The sequence below is a fragment of the Corapipo altera genome, unplaced genomic scaffold (assembly GCF_003945725.1).
Source record: "Corapipo altera isolate COAL_440 unplaced genomic scaffold, ASM394572v1 58, whole genome shotgun sequence".
In the NCBI taxonomy this organism is placed as follows: Eukaryota; Metazoa; Chordata; class Aves; order Passeriformes; family Pipridae; genus Corapipo; species Corapipo altera.
In genome coordinates this window covers 3731059-3754136 of record NW_020884898.1, presented here as the reverse complement: position 1 = coordinate 3754136, position 23078 = coordinate 3731059, and the positions used below count along the sequence as shown (strand labels likewise).

The 23078-nt window shown below is 48.2% G+C and overlaps 1 protein-coding gene across 1 annotated transcript; it reads right to left on the bottom strand.

Annotated features, from left to right (window-relative positions):
* Positions 1 to 817: 817 nt before the first annotated feature.
* RNF169 (ring finger protein 169) lies at positions 818 to 21484 on the bottom strand. Its single transcript, XM_027648638.1, has 6 exons — positions 21103 to 21484; positions 12452 to 12528; positions 8355 to 8501; positions 7608 to 7711; positions 6827 to 6926; positions 818 to 6036 (listed from the first exon to the last, which is right to left on the bottom strand). The coding sequence occupies exons 1-6, from the start codon at positions 21482 to 21484 to the stop codon at positions 4858 to 4860; spliced, it is 1989 nt and encodes a 662-aa protein (XP_027504439.1). The 3' UTR covers positions 818 to 4857.
* Positions 21485 to 23078: the final 1594 nt, after the last annotated feature.

The following is a 23078-nucleotide window of genomic DNA, read 5'->3' as shown; positions in this document are numbered from 1 at the left end:
AGAGCTGAGCCATCCAAGGAACCATCCCATCACTCTGCTCACAACCCTGGCCTCCTAAAGAGGGAATCCAGCCCCAGGGCAGGTCTGGAGGCAGGAGGAGCAATTCCATGTGTGTACGAGATCCCCCCTGTAACCATCAGCAAGCAGATGGCCAAGCCATTTCCCCCCTCCTGAGGTAAGAAAATCCAGTAGGAAAACTGAATTGGAAAATCCAACCTTTTCCTGGAAAATCTGGGACAAGATTCATCTCAGGTTATCAGGGACTAACTTCCAGCTTGGAAGCATCAAAACAGCCACAAAGCTGCAGGGACAGCACATGAAAACCATGGCTGCTTGCTGCTGGGCTCCTCAATTCCTGGAAAATAAAAGTGTGCTCATCTATCCTTGCCCAAAAACTGGTATCAGAGTGGCTGGGACAAGCGATGGGAAGCAATGGAGGATGCTCACTGCCCACTAGCTGCTTCCCTACATGAAAAACAGGTCGTTATACCCACTTACACCATTTTTTTCCCCCTGGAAACCATAACAGGAAAAATTCCTTCCCCAAAAGGGTTGTCCAGCCCTGGCACAGGCTGCCCAGGGCAGTAGTGAGTCCCCATCCTTAGGGGAATTTAAAAGCTGTGTGGATGTGACACTTGGCGACATGGTTTAGTGGTGGGATTGGCAGTGCTGGGGGAACAGCTGGACTGGATGATCTTGAAGGGCTCTTCCAACCTAAATGATTCTCTCTGATTACTCAATAACCTCGCCCGTTTGGCACAAGCAGCAGTAGGATCCTGCTTGTCTCCAAGCACAGCAACTTTGGCAGAAACAGGGATTTCACTGTCAGAACCTGGTTTTATTCTGTTTGAACCTCGGCCTCTGCCCTGCAGTCTCTCCAAGTCCTGGTTGCTGTTAAAACGTACAACATTATTTGTACACATTTGCTATTTGTTGGCGTGTTTCTGGTTTGTGACAGTTGTTTCACAAGCAGGATTTACTCTGTTTCAAACAAACAGAAGCCACAACATGAGGGATTGCCTGCGTGTCATTCCACTCACACATTTCACACATGCAAGTCAAAGGTCCTTCGGTGCCTTTTGAAAACATTCAGGTGGTTCAGCTGAGACCCAAAATGACCGTGAAAGTCTTGTCACCAGCCCAGTGCTCTGCTGGCAAGCTTAGAACGCGAAAGCACAATTGGAATTTTTCCACAAATGGAAAAGCACAATATAAAGCATTATTGGGAAAAAAAAAAAAAAAGTGTAGCGACATCTAGGTTTGTTTTGAACAGTTTGACAGCAAATCCCAATCCGTGCCCAGCTGAGGGTTTTCCCATTTGCATAGTGAAGAGCTAATTCTAGAGCGGATGAGTTGCAGCGTTTTCCAGACATGGGGAGGGGGAAAGTTTGTGTCAGGTGTGTGGATCATCCCAGTTTCCATGCTGTGCTTCTACCCAGCTCCCATCCATGGATGTTCATCGTGGACAGTGGTTAGTTTTGCCCTCAGGTGTGAAATGGTCCAGGTTTTCCTGAAATGCTTCCCCTAATGCACAGGACAAGCTCTTCGTCAGGCTTTTGCTGGACAGCTGGGAGACAGGACAGGGCTGTCGGAGGGTCTCTCCCCTCGGAGCAGTGCTAAAGGCTTGGTTTTTAAAATCAGTGAGAGTCTTTAAGGCTTCAACCTCCCCCTTTGCTTTCATTGAGAAAATACTTGGTCAAGTTACACTTCCTGACTACTGTGCACTGCAGGTACAAGAGCATTGGAAGAGAAATACTGACAATATAAGAACATCATCATACAATCACCTGGTATGATCCCTTTTGGCACTTTTCCTTCATTTATCTGATCTTGCTGGCTCCAAACACGGACCTTTCCGTGCGGCTTTTCCCAGGCAAATTGCTCCAGAGCGTTAGAAAGCAACTTTCCGGAGTCAGTGGCATCTTTGGCAGACACAAGTCATGGAACCAACCCCAGCTTCACATTCTGGGAGGATGCTCTCACAAAGGATGCCTTCATCCCAGAGGGAAGGCTGAGGGTTAGAAAGGACTTTCCTAAAGTGTGAATAAATACTTGGTTTCATCTCAGGCCTCTGCACATCTTGCAAGAGGTATTTTCCTCCTCAGCTGGCTGAATTTCTGGCAAAGGTAGTGCCATTCCTGACCTTTTTATGGGAGAGGCTGGGAACTCCTGCTCTTTTGAGTGTAATTATTTACAATTTTTGTTTCCTTTGTGCAAGCTTACACAGGCTTTGAGAGTGTTAAATTAATAAAACATTCATCCTGCTTCGCATTGCCGCAACCCTTCCACGATTGTGATTCCACATATAAAGGTCTCCTTAAATGTGGATGCCACAGCCTGTGCATGATGCTTGGGGAGTTGGGATCTCTGTTTTGGGGGGAGCTGGGGGAACGAGGGGTCCCATGGAGCTTTTTTTGGCTGGGGACAAACTCCAGCTGAGGCATGCCTCCCTGCCCAGCTCAGATTTGGAAAGAGGAGATTAACGCATAAACCCCCAAAATATTTGTAAAATCTTTTCAAAAGGAGATATTTAAGACACTGTCCTGGTGCATTGGGCTGTGAAATCTGTTTTAAGAGGGGAAAGGAAAGATACATTCAGCATGTAAATCTAGCTTTTTTTGTGGTATGGCAGCCCAGGCCTGGCTGAACCCACACAAGAAGTGCCACGAGAAAGAAGGAAACTTTAAGGAAGTCTGACTGGGGCTCCAGGAATTAACTGTGGAAAAATAATTCTAAATCTAAATGCACTTGGGAAGTGCATACTTTAGCTCAAAATGTTGGGAGAAACCACATGGATTGTGAGTTAAAGCTGTGGCTTTCCCTCCTGAACTCCAAGGGCAGATCCAGGCCATCGCTCCTTCTCTCCACGCTACTCTTCCAGATCTGGCCAAGGCTCTAATTCCTCAATTTCCTTCTAATTCACAGCTGGAAAGAGGAGCAGCACTCAGTTTGGGCCAAAAGCACCCGATTCAAGCAACACCTCCCAAGGCTCTGAGAGGGCCTGGAATGCTGGGAAGACAGAGCAGGCCAGGTCTCACCAGTCCTGGGGACAACTTTACCCATCCAGTAGTTTGGGTGGCAAGGAGATCCAGAGATACAGATATATATTATGGAATCATTGCTATAAGATTTCTCCAAACAAAAGTGTCAATCTTTTGAAATATAGTATTTAAAATATATAAATTTTATCCATTAAAATATAAGATTTCTTTTTTTTTTGTCCTTTTTTTTTTTTTGAAAAAATCCAGTTCAATTAGGGAAAAAAAAAAAACCTGCCAGGGTCCTTGCAGTGAAAAAGAAAACCAGTTCCTGTTTTCTTTTTAACCGTTTTAAGATGGAGGGAGAAAATTCAACCGGTTTTAGACAGAGGAAATTGGGCAACGAATGTTCTTTTAGATCAGATCTGTTTGTTTTAGTGCACTGGGTGTCCTCCCTTCACACCATCCATGGAGAAGCTTGCCCCAGCACTGTACTCATCCCCAAAAATATCTGGCACATGGGTGGGCTGGTGGGGAACGCCACAGCTCCACCCTGGACAAAGATCCTTGTGGGCTCCGAGGATCCCAGTGAATACTCTGCAAGGCAGCTTTCAAGGATCGAGGTGGAACAGTGTTGTTTGAGCTCCATTACTGGAAATAATCCACAGAGTTAATGGATGGATGAGTGTTACAAACATTCAAAGGGTGGGAGGCCACATCTGGGCAGAGAACACACGCTCCACCAAGCCCAGGCTCTGGGCCAGCTCTGCCGCAGGCCCAATTTTATGCCTGGAAGTGGGAATTTTTAGTGCATTGCTCACCTGAGCTTTTTTAGTGGTTTGGACCTGGAGCCAGGGAGCTCAGAGCAGGGGAAGTCCTGTGGAAGGCTGGTCTCCCATCCCAGCTCCAAAGCCAACCATTGGGTGCCTAGAGAGCACAGGGATGTGTCAGATCCCTCAGGATGTCTCCTCTGGGACATGTAAGAACAGGTCTTAGAGAGAGAACTCTTAACCAAGCAAGATCCTGAGGGTACGTGTCAACAGGGAGAACGTCCTTCACAAAATCACCCAGCCGGCATTTCCCTTCCTTCAGTGTTAGAGGGAAGAACAGGAAACCCTCCTGGGTTGGAAGAGGCAGGGACTAAGAGAAAAGCTCCCTGGATCCCAGCGCCCAATGCTCCACCCAAGCTCTCTGCCCTGTCACTAACATGGAATTACAAGTCCCTATAAGGCTTTTCGGTAAAATCCTTATTTTAGGTCTCTTTTTTTAACTGCATTTGGTTTTTTACTTCAAGAAAGTGACGTATGGTCTGTACTGCTGGTGCAGACAGTGAGATACATTCATTTTTAAGTACTCCACGGGGCTCTATTTGGGATTTCCTTGGAGAAATACAGAACAGGCTCCCTCCCCAGCAGCCCTCAAGTCATTTGACATGGATAAGGCCTGACTCCACAGTCTGAGGGAGAAAATCGGGCAGGCAGAGAGAAGAAAACTGTAAGACAGAACAAACCTAATTTCTATGAGCAGAGCTCAGATTTCCCTTGGCAAGGGATGGACGAGGTCCTTACCTCGTACCCCATGTTCACAACCCTCCAGGCTGGGGAACCCACGTGCACGTGGAGGCCTTGCAGTGTATTCACAGGGATAACAACGCCTTCAGACCAATGGACCAGAAAGGATTTTCTCTCCTCATTCTCTCCTGTTTTTTTTTTTCAAATCTGAAAGGACTCTGGCTTCTCTCCGAACTGGACCTACGAACGCCTTACCACTGGAACAAGAAAACAATGGTGTGGGTGGAAGTAGGGCAAAAAATAGTTCTCCTATAAGACAATCTGATAAACCTCATCGTCCTCTAGAAAGGCAGCACGGCCCACCAGTGCTACTTGGCTCCCAGAGTGCTCTTGGAGCGCAGCAGGTACCGATCCACTCGGACTTTCCGCCTGTCCACTGTCCTGTTCTCGCTGTCGAAAATCCGCTGGAGGTGCAGGGCCAACCTCCTGTCCTCCTCCTCCTGCTGGAGCTTCTGCTCCCTCTCCCGCACCTCCGGAGGCACCTCCCCTGCTGTGTGCCTCAGTCTCTTGACGGAGCCGTTGTGCTCCAAGTGCTTTGTTTTGCAGCATCTCTTCCGGCCCCGCCTCAGGAGCGGCGGCTGTTCCGTGATGATGTTCCCGACGGAATTGCAGGTGCTGTTCTGCACGTTCATCAACTTGCTGTTGTTCAGGTATTTCAGCTGCTTTTTCGCCGGTGCCTTGGCAGGGACTCCGAGTGTGCTGCTGTCAGGCAGCGTCGTGCCAATGCCCACGCTCAGCATTTTTGGGCCAAGACTAAGACAGGATTTGTCCATGAGTTTTAGGTCAGGGCCTTCAGACACTCGTGTGTTCAAGGAGGTTACATTTGATCTCACATCTACTTCGGCAGCACTGTCATCTCTTGTTAAGGCCTGTGAACCCTTGTTCTTCTCGCTCCCTCTTCCCAGCTTCATTTCACTGATGGAAGGGAAGGAATCCAGCTTGGGATGAGGCTCTCCCATTGTGTCAGGTGGAAGGTGGTCATCCTGCACTTGTGGCTGCTCTTTAGTGCAAGTGCTGGAGTTGGTGATGTCAGGAACCGTAACGTCTTCCACAGGCTCTGCAGCCAGGGATGTGAGGGTCGCTTTAGAGAGAGTCTTTTTGATCTGACGCTCCTGAAATATCTGCTCCCATTTTTTCAGTATTCTTGGACTGGCCTCGTAGGTGGTTGGCTTCTGCAGGCTCCGGTTCAGGTTCCTCGGCGTGGACTTGATGATGAGAGGGCTCAGGACTCTGCCGTCGGGAAGCCTCTTCGGAGGAGTACACGGGGAGCAGACAATGGGCTTGAAGTGGTTGAGCTCTTCAGAGATGCTGTCGTTGCTCTCTGGGCTGATGGATCGCTCTGGCTTGTGCAGGGCCGAGAGGGACGACACGGCGGTGAGGACCAGGCGCTTCTCAGCCGTCAGGTCTGGGGCCGAGAGGCAGCGGTTGTTCTGGGTGGACGACAGGACCCCGACCAGCGGTGTCGACGTGCCAGTCACAGGCAGCACCTGAAAGGCAATGCAGAGCACCCGGGATATTGGTCACGGAGCAGAAGGACAAGAATGTGAGAGGAAAACAGGAGAACCTGAGGTTACTGTGCTCTCTGGACACAGCACCTTCCATGGTCAATATGGGACATGAGCAGGATGCACCGGACCCAGACTGATTTGGGTCTCAAATTTATGTCAGTGCAAGAGCTGTTCTGGCTGCAAGTGGCAACCCCTCCAATGGCAAAATCACAAGATGGTTTGGGTTGGAAGGGACCTTAAAGATCATCTTGCTCAAACCAGGTTGGATGGGGCTTGGAGCACCTAGAAGGCGACCCTGCCCATGCCAGGGGGTGGAACTGGACAAGCTTTAAGGTCCCATCCAACCCAAACCATTCTACGATCCTAAGAATCTCTTCCCATAGCAGGGAAGTGCCAAAGAACATATTCTGTCGTCAGGAAAACTTTTGCTAGTTCAAACAGCTTTAGAGAGAAAGGGAAAGGAAGAAAGGATTATTTTCCTAAAATTCTATACGATTTTTCTTTCACTGGCTGCAGATTCAGCCTTGAAAAGAAAATGAATCACAAAACAAAAGGCTGATTACAATCCTTCCAATTAGCCTCCAAGAACTCTGCCACCTCTCTGCTTTTCTGCTTAGCAACCCATCAGGTTTTTACTAGGAAGTGACTGGCCCCATGGCAATAACACAGCACCACAAACCCATGTTTTATATCTCCAGACTACTGGTGCTGTGTAACCTCAGATAAGAACATTTACATACCACAACCTGTTCCCAGATGCTGCCTGTACCTTTGTTTTGTTGGCTGGGGCTGATCTCTGCCTGCTCTTGGATCTCTCCTGAATGGTGTCGTTGCAGCTTCGACTCCTCTCCAGCTTGGCAGTTAAATTCCTGAAAAGCAGATGGGTGGAAACAGGACTGTTCATGGCCTTAGGGACAATCAGCTCAACAACCCTGGCAGCTGTTGGGAGAGACATCAACCTTGGCAGCACCTGACTGTAAGAGATACCTCCTACGCCCTCTGGGAAAGGGATCCAGGAATCTTGGATTGTGTTAATGGGCTCCCTACTAAATACATGGACACCTCCACCCATGGCTCATAATTAACTGAGGTCAGAGCTAATGACGAAGCTGTGGAAACCCCTTTGCTTCTCATGTGGAGACACACTTGGTTACTCAGCTGCTTCCACTGGGTCAAGCAACAGCTTTCCAGGGAAAAAGCCGTCTCAGGCTGATGGCCTCTCTTCATGTCTGTGCTGGAGAATGATCTAGCACTCCTGAGTTCATCCCACAGGATTCTGATTCCTGACTAATGATTTAAATCTACAGGCAATGATTTTTCTGCTTCACGGGATGAACATTAACTTCCTTGATCCCCTGGATTTTATAACAGGTAGGAAGTAAGCAGATGGACACCATGTCCTAACAGTGAGTCTGCTCTAAAATTCCAGAAAAAAAAATCACTTATTTTGGATTGAAACAACCATTTGAATTAAAGCATCTCAGGTGTGTTGTTAGAACAAGTTGAAAGAACATCTTTAAGGGACACTGAATAAAGTCTCAGCATCTTACCCTGAAAGGAAAGCAAAGGAGGTCTTGGAAACAAAAGCTGACCGGTGCGTTTGCTTGCCCTGGAATGGTTCTTCATTCTCTGAATCCGAGAGACGTTCAGGAAACTGAAGTCAATCAAGGAAGAGTTAACTGACATGTACAACAAAGAGAATAACTTGGAAAATAAAGCTCTTTCTTGCAAAGGTGTTAAAGATCCCCAAAGCCCTCATTTCCGATTGTACCGAGAGGACATAAAGCATAAATAATGCAAAAATAAGCACACAGCTCCTATGTATAGTCATTGAATAAAATTAATTTACTGATCAAGAAAATGTGGCAAAAATCCTACAATTAAATTACTACGGGCTGTTCATTACTCAGTCTCCACAGATCAGCCCATCAAACTGAAATTTTAAGAGCATTTCCTACAGAGCCTCCCAACTGAAATGAGAAACAGGCAAGACTCAGCCTGAAGAATGTGCTGAACTTCAGAATTGTGCAGAAGATTCATGGGGAAATGTTCATGGAAAGGCACAAGGATCATCCCAAAGCAGATTTATCTGCTGTGTTTGGAAGAGTCATGTGTTGGTGGGTAAAAAGGGGCACAGAAACCTCTGGAAGAACATCTGCAGTCATCAACATGGATCTTTATAATCTGTTAGCTCACAGCCTTCAGGGGCTATAAAGGGTCAATCAAATAACTCTGGAAAGACAAAGGATGAAAGCTCTGGATATGTGGATAGGAAGGAGAAGCACAAGCTTACTTACACACTCTTGGTTCACTTTCAGCACGACAGATTCGTCCTTTTTCTGCTGTTCCTCTGTTTTTCTCTTCCCTACATCCATGTCATCTACAACGAACTTGTGAATCAGCTCCTCAGATGCCTTTTCTTCTTGCAGTTTTTCTTCTCTCAGCTGCAAACAATGAAAAACGAGATATTTATAATATTTGAAGTCCTCCCCACAAACTGGCAAGACCAAGAGTCTGGTCACAGCATTAAATTTTGTGCCTTCATTTCCCTACTCTAGGGCACAGCCACTATCTCTCTCTCATAATATTGTGAAGACTGGTTTGTTTCTACAACATATTTGTGTTTTCGACACATATGTTAGGGATTTTATCTTCTTTTTAAAACAACAAAGGCACTTTGACACAGGTCATGAATAGTCTACATATATCTGTAAATAGAACAGATCCTCCCTCCTTCCTCCATCCAACCTCTGTGGATAAGTTACCCTTGTCTGAGACAAGCAGCTGGACCTTTGACTGACACATCCTTATTACACGGATGAACCACAGCACAAGGAATTCAAATCCTTGTGTTTTTCCTCATATTTGAGCGTGGGCATCTCAGGTGCTTCAGAACCTGCTGTGTTACGTTGCCCTCTACTCATAAAGGCAACAACTCGCAAAAACTCCTTATTCTTCGCAAAATATTTACGCTTTTTCTTCTCTGCTGAAGGACGGAAAAATCCCAAAATGATGGACATGTGGACAACAAAGAAAACAGAGTTCTTGAGTCATTACGTGAAAAGCACATCATGATTTTCAAGCTGGAAAAGACCTGAATCCTACTGAATCCGAGCTCCCAGAGATGAGGTAGGAGGAACAAGGTAGACAGAAACCAGGAAAAACTCCACTGTTTGGCTGATTGTGGGTGTTCAGCAAATGTTTTCAAAGACTGATTTGACTTCCTGCTTGGAGTTGTTTGAAGATGTGTCTTTAAATTCCTTATCTATTAATAATCTCAAGCAATAACTACAACATCTGATTAACATGGATTGTGACGAGGCATGAGGAATAGTCTGCTGTAAATCAACAGTATTTCTGCTCTTTAAGGAGCCTTTCTTGAAGTATCTGAAAAATTCACATCAAGATTTATCATAAAGATGACTTTTTTTGGCCAGCTGAAATACTACCCAACACTCGCGTCCCTTTCCTACTTCTCACCTCAAAGAAAACCATATGGAAATCCTCACTTTTTTGGTTAAATTATAAAATTATACTAAATTCCTAAATTTAAAGCCACAAACATATGTAATATCATACAGAAATATTTAAAGATTTTGGGCAAATACATTATGCGAGGTGCCAGCACAAGCTTTGCTGATGGTGACCAGTCAAAAAGACAACAACAGGATCCTAATCAAGGGACACAAAAAAGAATTTAGGTCCAGAATTCAGGCTGTGCACAAAAAAACCTCTAATGATAAAATCTGTATGAATTAAAAAAAAAATAAAAATTAAGTAGCCTTGTGTAAACTATCTCCCAGAGAATTTTTTTACAAGTGCTAGCACATACAAATGTGCTGGGACATGAGGATGAGAAACTGAAACAATGTGGTGTGAAACATCTACCCTGAGAGAAAGTTACCCAAGTAGCATCTCTGGAATACTGGATGCAGGACCATCAGCTTAGTTAGCAGCACAATTACCAGAAAATGCATTTTAACTTGTTTGTAGCTGTTTTGGGTACTGGAACTGCAGGGGAAAAATGTTGTACAAGTGATAATTTTCTGCGTAAGAAACAGCCATTTTAGGACCATCATTCCTGATATTAATATTTATTTCCAAAAGTTTGGCAAATGCACACTTGGTATCTTCTCTTCACTCCACAGACTGTCAGATTTAGAAAACAAGTCGCATCTGGGATGAGTAAAAACGTTTTGAAATGCTCCTCTCCCTTTCTCAGGAAAGCCAGCCTGGGTTATCCCCATTCCACAGGCAGGGGGAGCTGAGATGAGAGCTTGTGCTTCCAGACACAGAGGCAATCCCAATCAGGAAAAGCTTAGATTCCCGGAGCTGAGTTCTCTTCCTGCCTAATTCAGAAGTTCAGAGACACCAAGAAACCCTTGATAACCAACAACAGTCACAATTTTGCCTCTATAACTCTCTGACTGGATGTTGGAGCCAGGTCAGTCTGTTCTCCCACAGAACTAGTGACAGGATGAGAGGAAACAGCCTCAAGTTGCACCACAGGGGGCTTAGATTGGAATAAGGAAATAAATAAGGATACAGTGACTGCAGCATCAGTTGTGATATTATCATCAAAATTTCACTGCCATTTCCTCTTAGATGACAATTCAGAGAATCTCTCCCCCCACAGCTCTTTCAGCTGAGTTTCATAAGAAGTTTAAGCTGGCATGGGAAAGAAACCCATCTCCCATCTGGAGAGAAACAGAAAGGGCAAGGCAGGAGGCTGAACAGGAATGAGACAAAAACAGGCCCAAAATGTCAGAAAGTAGTTAAAATATTTCTTTGTGACTGGTGAGGAAGGCAGAGGTGTTGGCACTGAACTGCACACAGTATCTTTTTGCAACGCTCCTATAAAAGGTTCATAGTGATCTATGAGAGAAGATGGTTTAATCCTTCCAGAAGATCCAGATATGCCTCACAGAATCCCAGAATGGTTTGGGTTGGAAAGGACTTTAAAGACCACCCAGTTCCACCCCCTGCCATGGGAAGAGACACCTTCCACTAGACTAGGTTGGTCCAAACCCCATCCAACCTGGCCTTGAACACTTCCAGGGATGGAGCAGCCAAAGCTGCTCTGGGCAACCTGTGCCAGGGCCTCACCACCCTCACAGGGAGGAATTTCTTCCCAATATCCTATCTAATCCTGCTCTCTGGTGGTGGGAAGCCATTCCCCCTTGTCTTGTCACTAATTCCTGATGAAAAGTCCTTCTACAGCTTCCTTGAAGGCACTGCAAGGGAACTTTAGATCACCCGTTAATACCTATACAAAAACCCCTTATTTCTTCATCTTTAAGCCAAAGATGCCCTGAGTCAACTCATCTTACAGTGAAAAGTACAGTGATGCACATTTAAATTACTTAATTAATTAGATTTTTATAGCAGTAAGATTCCTGTGCACTTAAAGTCTGACACTGTTGCCCAGACCCAACTGCTCCTCAACAAAGTGTCTCATCATTGCTGAAAATGCCACACGTCCCACAACTTTGCACACAAACTTTCCTTCCCTTCCTGCCAAGTCACCTGGATGGGAGAAGAGTCTGCAATTCTTAGTATCAGCTAATGAAACAGTCAGCCAAAGTTACCCTAAACACCTGCAGTGACATTTCCCATCAGTGCCACTGCTAATTCCACATGAGTGGAAGCAGGAGGGAAGCCCCTTCCACACTTTTTAACTGTCTCCTCACACAGATGCATTTCTTAAACTAGTTATTTACCTTAAATATCACCTAAACAGTATTTTCCTACTCAGACAAGGCTGTTTTTCTAACTCAGCTTCCCAGCCCTTTCTACTCTTGTTGATATTTTCAAGTGAAAACCCAAAGAAAATTCAACAGTGAAAAACCCCCTGGGTTCCTTTTCCCCAGCAGGTAGAATAATCAATGAGGTGTTGGACCCATCTCAAGGGAAAACACATCACAGAGATCAAAAATCCCTTTTTAAATGGAGAAAATATTTTCACAGACTTTAACTGCACACCAGTTGAAAAGCTTTTCTTCCCTTATCATTTTTTTGACCTTTAAATGACATTTTTTCCTTGCCTAAAAATAAACAGAAAGCTCTGGTTTGGAATAGTTTGTTTCTGAGGAGAAGGATGTTTTTGCAGGAGATATCTTATGTTGCAGAAGTGTTTATGGAATTACATCCACAACCAGTTGCTCCAAGGAAGGTACATCTCCATGTTCTGGAAGACAGACTAAGACAGCAAAATTTGGTTTCTAAATGCTCAATTACAGCCATTTCCTGAAGTGGCTGAACAGCATAAAGGGAATAAATGACTTTTGTTACAGAGCAGGAATAAAGAGCCCTTCAGGTTTCTCTACAGGATGGCATTCTTGCAGGAAATCCAAGTTCTCCTGGAAGAAAACACACAATTACCCAGAATACTGACCTTCCTTAGCTGGCTTTCATATTCTTCTCGGAGTTCCCCTGGTTTGCTTAATTTAATGGGTGCTCTGAATATAAAATCTGGAAAGAGAAGGGAAAAAAAAGAAAGGAAACACTTTTTAGTGTAGGATAATGGTGTTGGCCATTATTTCCCTAAAAGTGTGAGATCTCCATGGGCTGCACAAGAGGTTCTGCAGCACTTTTTCCAACTCCAGATGTTTATATTCCACCACTGCTATCAAAGCGCTGTTTAACATGCAGGAATATCAGGAGGACGGTGGCCAAGCAATCCCACTTTGCACTTCCAGAGTTTCCTTGGAGACTCTCAAGAGTCCTTGACAAGCAGTTAAGCAATCAGAGGAGTATTGGGATGATGTAAACACAGGGGTGAAGTTAACAGCCTGGTGATATCACAGGGAATCTGGGTCTTAGGAATAAACTCAGGCTTTAAGCACGGGGAGTAAGTCCCAGAAATAAATCCAGGCTTTAAGCACAGGGAACCTGAAGCCTAGGAATAAACTCAGGCTTTAAGCTCCTACTCCCAGACACCCAAGGCATACAGGCTGACAGCTGCTGCACAACACCATCAATTCACATTCCTGCCCTTCTTCCATTGACATCAATGCATCGGGAATGCTCCCTATTTTCTGGATAAACAGTGTTTTTTCCCCTGCACACCCCCTTCCAGTTGTTTGCAGCGTTGTCCTACTGATCTGGAGTAAGCACAGCTTTTTTTCCACTTGCAATTCATTCCCCGAGGTCAATATTTCACTCTGTCTGGCAGGAATTCCCCATCCTGCTCCCGCTTCCTCCCTTCCCCCTCGGGAATTCAGGAACCAAAAGCCTACTGGCACAGGGTTATAGTTTAACCTCGTGGAGTCTGTTATTCCCAAAGGACTCCCTTCCTTCTATCAGCCACAAAGCTCCCTCCCACTTCTGTGCAGTGCAAGTCTGGGCAAGTTGCATTACAGTTGGAGGAGCCTGGATGGAAAAGGGAACAACAGGAATAAAACAAGCCCTGGACAACAATCCCGGCTCAATCTGTATCAGTATTCCAGGTAGGGTGCAGGACAGCCCATCATTCCAATGTGCTATGGTCAGGGTGGAACAGGTACGAGCACGGAGGAAACATCAGGGGAATTTCCTTCTTCCACCTTGCTAAAATTAAAGGATATAAACCAGCAGCTCCATCACGATTTCAGAAATTCACAGAACCATTTAGGTTGGAAAAGACCTCCAAGAATCCAATTTGTGACTGATCCCCACCTTGTCAACCAGACTACAGCACTGAGTGCCACATCCAGTCGTTCCTTGGACACCTCCAGGGATGGGGCTCCACCACCTCCCTGGGCAGCCCCTTCCAGTGAACAACCCTTTCCATGAAAAACTCCTGATGTCCAATCTGAACCTCCGCTGGTGCAGCTTGAGGCTGTGTCCTCTCCTCCTGTCACTTTTTCCCAACTCCCACCTGGCTACACCCTCCTGTCAGGGAGTTGGAGAGAGTTGGTCCCCCCTGACCCTCCTTTTCTCCAGGCTGAGACCCCCCAGCTGCTTCAGCTGCTCCTCACAGGACTTCCTTTATTTAGGAAGCGTTTTTACTTGGCCCAAAATGAAAGGTTCACAGCGGGGGGAGTGAATCAAACACCCAGTGACCTGCTGCCAACTCTCCTGCTGGGCATCCTCTCTGGGGACAGGTCACAGCCCTGGTGCCCACACATGCCATTTAAACACTGACTAAATCCTGTTTTCACTTGTCCTGCTTTTCACTGGTTTGCTTTTATCTTACAGAAGAGTCCTGTAACTTGAGTTCCTCCCACTGAGGGTGAGTTCAAACTCTGTAGCCTCTGGAGATGGGAATGCTGAACAAATCATAGTGTATTTCTTTAATATTTCCTTCAGAAAGGAGAAAAATAATCTCATGCAAGCAAACATCAAGTACATAGATTATAAGGCACTTTTTTAAAAATAAAAAAGCTGCTATTCCCTCTTCCTTGTATACCTATGAGAGCCAGGCTTGTTTTTAAAGGAAAACATCCCAAATGTCCGAACATGTGGGATAAAAATCCCAAGCAGAGGTAGTGCTGGGAAGGCCAGGCTGCATTCCTTGCTCCTGCCATGCTGGAAACCTTCCACTGGTTTCCCCAAATGTTTTTCCAATTGTGTCCTTGAGCAGTTCCAGTTCTTTGTGAACTTTATCAAGCTGAATTTCCACTGGAATGGTCCTGAAGGCAACAGGAATCTAACTCCCCTGCAGCAAACTTCAATCACTCCTCAATGTTTAAAGCTTGTCTCAGACCTTGTCTGTAGAGCTAAAAAGGTGGATTTTTTTCCCCTTCAGGGAAACATACAACTGGAAAGAGGAGCCATGTCAACTGTCTCATTGCTCACATGGGTTCAGCAAGCCAAGCCAGAAGAGATTTTAAATAATGGGATAACAGTTATTTGTAAAGTTGTGCTGGTTTAGCTCAAGGGAGGCAATTTTATCCATAGTCTTTATGCACCAACTTGAATATTTTATAGTTGGCTCCAACTCTGTAGAAGAGACAGAATCAAAAATGTATGCACAGCTATATATCTGCATTCCACAGAATTCCAGAATGGGTCAGGTTGGAAGGGACCACAGTAGCTCATCTGTGGCTCAAGATTAAGTGATCTTGAGAGGAAACGGTTTCTGAAGGGCTGCTGGGAAGGCTGGAACTGGGAAACTCCTTCCAAGCTGAGGTAAGAGCACCAAAACAGGATCAGACCTGGCATCCTGCTCTTTTATCCTGGCAGACAAGAGTTTCATCCTATTGTGTTCGGCCTTGGAAAAACCAATTGATTTCTGCACTATTTGAGAGGACAACAGATTTTCTAATTATTTAATGCTGGTTTTCTTTATGAGAGGCACCTGACAGCCTAAATCCCCTCTGACTCCATCCTTTCCAGGTTGGAAGTGTGCCTTACACACTGTCTCCGTGGAGCCGCACTCCTGACCAGCACATTTTATATTTACTGGCAAAAGATCCAGAAACCTCCATCTGGCAAGTTCAGCACCATGGGTTGGATAAAAGTAAAGCTGAACTCGACTCAGAGCCTTGTCTGTCATTCAGAGGCTCCTGAGTTTTGCCAATCTGATGTCATTCGGCAAGTCAAAGCTGTGCCATGAGCAGGAGCGAATCTCCTCACCCCCAGCTTCCAAGGAAACTTTCAGCAGACTTTGTAGCTTCCTTCTCCCCTTTACTCCTGGCAGGGATAAAAAAAACCCTTGAGGTTTTCACTGTTTTCCCTTTTAACTCCCAGCAGTCAGTGTTTACACTTGCAGCTGAAGGTGAAATTTTAAAATGTTTTCAAAACGCAAACCAAGAACTTTTGTGAGCACAGAGAGGTTTGGAAACAGTTTTCCAAGAGAAGTAGTTTAACTAAATGATATGAAGATATGCCAATAGCTGAGATAAAGCTTTCCAACAGATTTGCGTAGAATTATGGAATGGTTTGGATGGAGAGGGACTTAAAGCCCATCCAGTTCCACCCCCTGCCATGGGCAGGGACACCTTCCACTACACCATGCTGCTCCAAACCTGGTCTTCTTCCAGGGATGGGGCACCCACAGCTTCTCTGGGCAATCCGTGCCCAGGGCCTCACCACCCTCATAGGGAAGAATTCTTTCCCAATATCCCATCTAATCCTCCCCTCTGGTAGTAGGAAGCCATTCCCCCTTGTCCTGGCACTCCAGGCCCTTGTCCGAAGTCCCTCTCCAGTCCTCTTGGAGCCCCTTCAGGCTCTGGAAGGGGCTCTAAGGTCTCAATGGAACCAGTATTTTGTTGTTTTAATTGGGAAGAACATTTAAAAATCATTTAGAAGCACAGTGAGAAAAAAACCCCCTACTGTAGGTATAAGCAGGATTCAGATGGAGGCACAACTAGCTGGACAATTATTTTCCAGGAGTTAATGATCCACTGCCATGGCAGGACAGGCTCTCACACTGGCCACTGGGTCAGGTCCCAATCACTCTCTTCATTAACAGCTTGAATGGTAGATTAAAAAAAGAAGTAGTGTTGGCTTTAATCAGTTTGATATAGGGGGCAAATCACTGCTTTTCCCAAGGCAGGGAAAAGCTTCATCAGGATTACCACTTCCAAACACTGTGGCCTTGAGATTAAACACAACTGGTGACAGGCTACAGAACAACAGAAACAACAGGAAATTAAGGAATCACCAGGAAATGCTCCAGAACTAGACTGGTCTGGGCCAGTGGGGAAAGAGGGAAACCACAGCCAAAAAAAGACTGTGAGGAAGGAGGGGGAAGTCATGTTAAAAGTTTGGCAAAAACACCCTTCTTTCAGCATCAGTTATTAATTGTTGTGCAGAAAAGAAACAAAAGAAATCAGCTGCCTTTGTAATAAGGGAGATTTTGATTAGATGTTAAGGAAAGTTTTCCAAGTGTTCAGAGACTGAAGCAAAGGTGGGATCCCATCCTGCTGTCTGGGTATGGATGAGAGATTTGGGATGTCTGTGAGGAATGGTTTGGGTACACCCAGTCCTACCTCAGCACAGGGAGCAGAACTTCCCTGTCCCTCCCAAAAACACCTAGGGGTCTGTTGTATAACCAGTCATTTATCACAGCCCTTCAGTACTTAAAGGAAGTTTGTAAAAAAAGAAGGAGAGTGACTTTCTACATGGGCAGATGGAATATCCGGAGTTGGAAGGGACCCACATGGATCATCACTAAGTGACAGGAGAAGGGGGAATAGCTTCCAACTGCCAGAAGGCAGGGTTAGATGGGATATTGGGAAGAAATTCCTCCCTGTGAGGGTGATGAGGCCCTGGCACAGGTTGCTCAGAGAAGCTGTGGGTGCCCCATCCCTGGAAGTTTTCAAGGCCAGGTTGGACAGGGCTTGGAGCAAGCTGGGCTAGTGGAAGGTGTCCCTGCCCATGGCAGGGGGTGGAACGGGATGTGCTTTGAGGTCCCTTCTAACCCAAACCATCTAGCTTGATTTATGATGATTTATTCTCTCGCTCCTAGACCACTTTCATTTTAGGAGTCTAAAGCTCTTCACCATCTCATCAAGCCCTTTCCTTGGAAAACTGAATTTCTGTTTCCCAGTTCACATGACAACATTTGTTCTTCAGCAATTTTCCAAGCTCTGTGACATTATCTATAATCTGAGATGGTCATGTCAGAGTTGACAGGCAAAAACCTATCAGTGCAGATGGGTATCTGATCCTGAAGTTTGGCCTTGTGCCTGCTGAGAAGACACAGCCACGATCTCATCTGTTTGTCCTTCTTCACAAGACTCAAGACCCTTCTTTTTCCTTGATTAATAAGATACTCCATCTTCCTTGGAAGCGGCCTCAAGTTGTGCCAGGGAAGCTTAGGTTGGATACTGGGCAAAATTTCTTCACTGAAAGGGTCGTCAGGCATTGGAACAGACTGTGGGCACTGGTGGAGTCCCCAGCCCTGGAGGGATTTAAAAGCTGTGTGGATGTGGCACTTGGGGACATGGGTTAGTGGTGGCCTTGGCAGTGCTGGGAGAACGGGGCACTAAATGGTCTTGGAGGGCTTTTCCAACCTGAACGATTCTCTGACTCTATGACATGTGAATGTACTTATTTTCTTACAAATCAGGCTGAGCACTTCCCTGCAAACATGTTCTGTTCCTTCTCCTTGGCCTGCTGAATCCTCACGCACATGGTCTCCAAGCCTCCCATCTGCTGCTCCTCTCTGCCTTCCAAGACTTTCAACAAGCAACTGTTTTAATATAAGCTTAATCAGTGCTTCATAACAGAATTCACAGAATAATTCAGGTTGGCAAAGACCCCTGGGCATGCAACCCTTCTGCTCAAGCAGGGTCACCAGGAGCAGGCTGGCCAGGTCCATGTCCAGTTTTGACAATCTCCAAGGATGGAAACTTCACCTGGCAATCTTGTGCTGGTCCTTGGTCACCCATTTTTTCTTATGGTCTTGTTGTGTTTCAGTTTGTGCCCATTGCCTCCTGTCCTGTCACTGGGCACCACTAGGATGAGCTGGGCTCTGTAGGTCTTTCTCTCAGGGACCTACATACATTGATATATAAATTATATACATTGATCAGGTCATGGTGATCAGGAGAGGTTCGTGAGGCCTGGAAGAAAGCAAATGCCACACTTCCCTTCAAACAGGGCCAGGAGGAGGAATGACAGGGACAGCCCCATTTTGATCCCCAGGAAAAAACTATTCCTGGACACCACTTCCAGACAAGGTGGGAAGTGGTGCTGGATGTATGGAAAGGAAGGCAGGCTTAACCAATATCTTCCATAATATGATGGCTGGCTCAGAGGATGAGTGGAGAGCAGCAGTGTTGTTTATACTGATCCGTGAAGGGCCAAATGACTGGATTATATGGCATATAAGGGAAGGCTGAGAGATCTGGGACTGTTCGCCCTGGAGAAGGCTCCGAGGGATCTCACCAATGTGTTTAAATGACAAGTGGAGAAGACAGAGCCAGGCTCTTCTCCGTGGTAACAGAACAGGAGGAAATGGGCACAAATTAAAATAAAAGAAGATCACTGAACATAGAAAAATCACTTTTTTACTGTCAGGGTGGTCAAGCACTGGTACAGGTTGTCCAGGGAGGCCACAGAGTCTCTTGGGGATGGTACTAACCCACCTGGACACGTTCCTGGTAACCCTGCTTTGAGCAGGGCTTGGCTCTCCCTGCCAGGCTCAGCCACGCTGGGATCCTCCGATCAGCCTCACTAATGCCAGGATAAACCACTTCGACTGCTCTCTCCCTGCAAGCAGGAGGTCCCTGTTTCCAATGGATCATCTGCCTTTGATTCCCACACTGTGAGCACAACTTAGAGCACAAGAAAATGACAACCAAGACAATTAACTCTGTGCCTTACTGCAAAATAGAATCATGGAATGGTTTGGTTTGGAAAGGACCATAAAGCTCATCATGTTCCAATCCAGTGCCATGGGCAGGGACACCTTCCACTGAACCACGTTGCTCCTTGAACACTTCCACAGATGGGGCAGCCACAGCTTCTCTGGGCAACCTGTGCCAGGCCTCACCACCCTCACAGAGAAGCATTTCAGCCCAATATCTCATCTAACCCTGTCCTCTGGCAGTGGGAAGCCATTCCCCCTTATCCTACCCAAAATCCAGGATAAGCAGAGAATGAAAACTGATTCCTCTTAAAAAAAAAACCAACCAAGACACTGCACAAGCATTCCTGCAGCATAACTGGATACTCTCATCCAAGCCTGCCTGGACCAAGTTAAGTCCATTTAAGCAGGACTGACAGCACTGCCTTGGAGCAGAGATTGACTTGGGGAGTTCCCAGAGGAACCACTCCCATCCCTTTGGCGCAGCTCCCTCTGGGCAGCCCGGCTGTTCATTGATTCTGCAAATCCTTCCAGGCAAAGGCTCCTTAAATCTCTTCCAGGTTAGCAGGGTTAGTTCAAACCACCAATTTAAGCTGTTTAAGCTCGTCCTGCCAATTCTTCCCGCAGCCAATTAGAGGATGCTGACACAAGCATGAACTGGGAGACCAGGAACATGCTCCGGGTCCAGCTAAAAGGATGTTTATCCGTAACTTAAATCCTTGTCTGTTCCAGAGGGTTCCCCCCAGCACTGCTCCTGGGTGGCTGATCTCTGCATCACCTCCCCAGCCAAGAGATCCTGGTGCATTCTGAGAGCTCACAGCAGCAAGGTGGGCATCTCCAGCAGCTCCCACTGGGAAAGAGCAACACCGACGGCTCAGACGAGGATTTTGAAGGAAACGCAGGGAGCAGTTTTCCAGGAGTTGAGGAAGGCAGCTGGCTTTGGAGGCAGGAAGGAAACGCGTGACAAGAAGCCAGGAACTCAGGAACTCAGGATTATTTTATGCCAACAAGGGAGCAGGCGCATCCCTCCAGGGTGAGGGGACCCGATGGGCACTTGGAGCGCAGAGCTGCTGATCTGGGCCCGGCGAAGCGGGGAAACATCCCCTCGTCCGGGCATCCCTTCCAGGGATGACGCCATCCATCCACTCCATCTCCTGACGCCACAGAGGAGGGGTGGGCTCAGCCCCGCCGCCCCCTCACCGATCGCTCCCGCAGGACTCCGGGCGGGGGGGGGCAGAAGGGGGACGGCTGAGCCCCCACAAACTCATCGCACCTCCTGCGTTTGGCCCCGCAGGACTCGGCGGGGGAGGGAACGACACCTGAGCCCCCCCCAAACTCATCGCCCCCCCGCCCCCGGCACTGGCCACGCCCCATGGGGGTCTGGGCCCCGACAGGGCACGGCCCCGCAGGACTCGGGGGAGCTGATCCCTGGCAAAACTCATCACTCCTCCTGCTCGACTCCGCCGGATACGTGTCTGAGCCCCCGCAAACTCATCGCACCTCCCCACATTTGGCTCCGCTGGACTCGGGGCGGGCCTGAGCCCCCGCAAACTCATCGCACCTCCCGCCCCCCCCCCCCCCCCCCCCCCCCCGCCCGTCTGAGAGCCCCGCAAACTCGTCGCACTTCCCGCGCGTGGCGCCGCCTCCCTCGGTCCGAGCCCCCGCACACTCATCGCACGCCCCGCGCGTGGCCGCGCCCCGGGGGCTGAGCCCCCGCGCACTCATCGCGCCCCAGGCCACGCCCCCGGCCCCCCGCGTCCCCCCCCCCCCCGGGGGTGGGGGGGGCGCAGGTGCCGCCGCCGCACCTTGGTCCGGCGGCCGCTGCTCCCCGCCTCCTCCTCCGGCCGCCGTGGTGGCTGCGGGCTCGGCCTGCTGCCGCCGGGCCCGTGTGGAGAGGCGGCTGCGGCAGAGCGGGCAGCACAGGCCCGGGCCCTGCAGGCAGCGCTGGGAGCAGGCGAGGCAGAGCGAGTGGCGGCAAGGCGGCGTCACCGTCACCGCCTCCGCCAGCGCCTGCCGGCACACCGGGCACTCCGCCACCGCCAGCACCACCCCGTCCTGCTCCTCCTCGGCCGCGGGCCGCCCCCGCCGCCGCCGCCCCCGCAGCGCGGCCCGGCCGCCAGCGCCCGCCGCCGCCGCCGCCATCTTCCCACACTTTGAAGGGCCGCGGCGGCCACGCCTACCCCGCATAATTCATGAGGGGGCGCGCGCCGCCATTCATAGTAATAAGCGCGGCGCTCGCGCGTCCCGCCTCCGCGCAGACCACGCCTCCTCGATGAATATTCATGAAGCGCGATTTATAACGAGGGTCCGCCGCTCTGCTCCTGTAGCCGCTGTTCCGGTCCCGCTGCGGCCCCCTCAGGGAACTGCGCCCGGTGTGAGGGGCTTCTCGGCGGGACAGGGGCAACCCGACGGGAGAGGGGGTCACGCTTGAGGGGCCGTGGCCCTTGGAGCATGCCGCTGTCCCCTCCACGAACCCGGGGAGGTTGCAAAACAAATGCGGCATAGAGGGGCTGTGGCTCCAGAGTAGGATGGACAGGGATGCGGGGGCAGTGAACAGCCAGGCAACGGTTTGAAAAACAAGAGAGCGAGACGTGGGCATGAGAAAGGGGTGCTGGGATGGCTCGGTGTGTCCAGTGAAGCCCAGCTCCAACCCTGTGGGATTGTCAGCTGCCTTGGGAGCAGGTTACTTGGATCTGTCTCCCGTTTTCTGCCTCTTCTTCTGGGCATGGTTTGCAGAGGGATGCTCTTCCAGCAGGGAAGGGATGAGGAGAGATCCTGTGGCATCCAAATGCTCATGCTTTTCCCGGGAACAGCCTCTCGGCTATGTTAGACAGGGGACTAAACAGACCGTCTGGTTATTAAAGGCAAGTCGTGGAGTCACAGACTGCTTTGGGTTGGAAGGGACCTTAAAGATCATCCAGTTCTACCTCCCCTAGACACCTTCCACTAGACCAGCTTTCACCAAGCCCCCTCCAACCTGGCCTTGGACACTTCCAGGGATGGGGCAGCAACAGCTTCTCTGGGCAACCTGTGCCTCCCCACCCTCACAGGGAAGAATTTCTTCCCAATATCCCATCTAACCCTGCCCTCTGGCAGTGGGAAGCCATAACCCCTTTTCCAAAGTCTTTCTCCAGCTCTCTTGGAGCCTCTTTAGGCATGGGAAGAGGCTCTAAGGTCTCCCTGGAGCCTTCTCTTCTCCAGGCTGAACACCCCCAGCTCTTCCAGCCTGCCTCCAAAGCAGAGGGGCTCCAGCCCTCGGAGAATCTTCATGACCTCCTTTGGACTCACTCTGGCAGCTCCACATCCTTCTTGTGCTGGGAATGTCCTCTGAGTTGTGCTGGCATTTGAGATATTCTCTTCTACTTATCATAGAGATATACAATAGAAACAAATACTTGTTCAGGCGGGACAGCAGGTAAGAGCCAGCATCCCAGTGGGACCAATAAATCCCAGGCTTAAATTTCAACAGGAGAAAGTTAGGTAAAAGAGTGAGGTAATAAAAGGTTGGGACTGAGGCAGAGAATTTTTAATGAAGTTAAGCCTGGAAAGGAGGGAAGTGGGGTGGGAAGATGTCTTTAAGATTTGTTTTACTCCTCATTGGCCTACTCTGATTTGACTGATAATAAATTCAATAATATCCCCAAGTCGAGGCCATGCTGCCCATGACAGTAACAGGTGAGTGATCTCTCCCTGTCCTTATCCCAACCCAGGAGTCTTTTGGTATATTTTCTCTCCTCTGTTCAGCCAAGGAGGGCAGTGATGGAGCAGCTTTGGTGGGTAC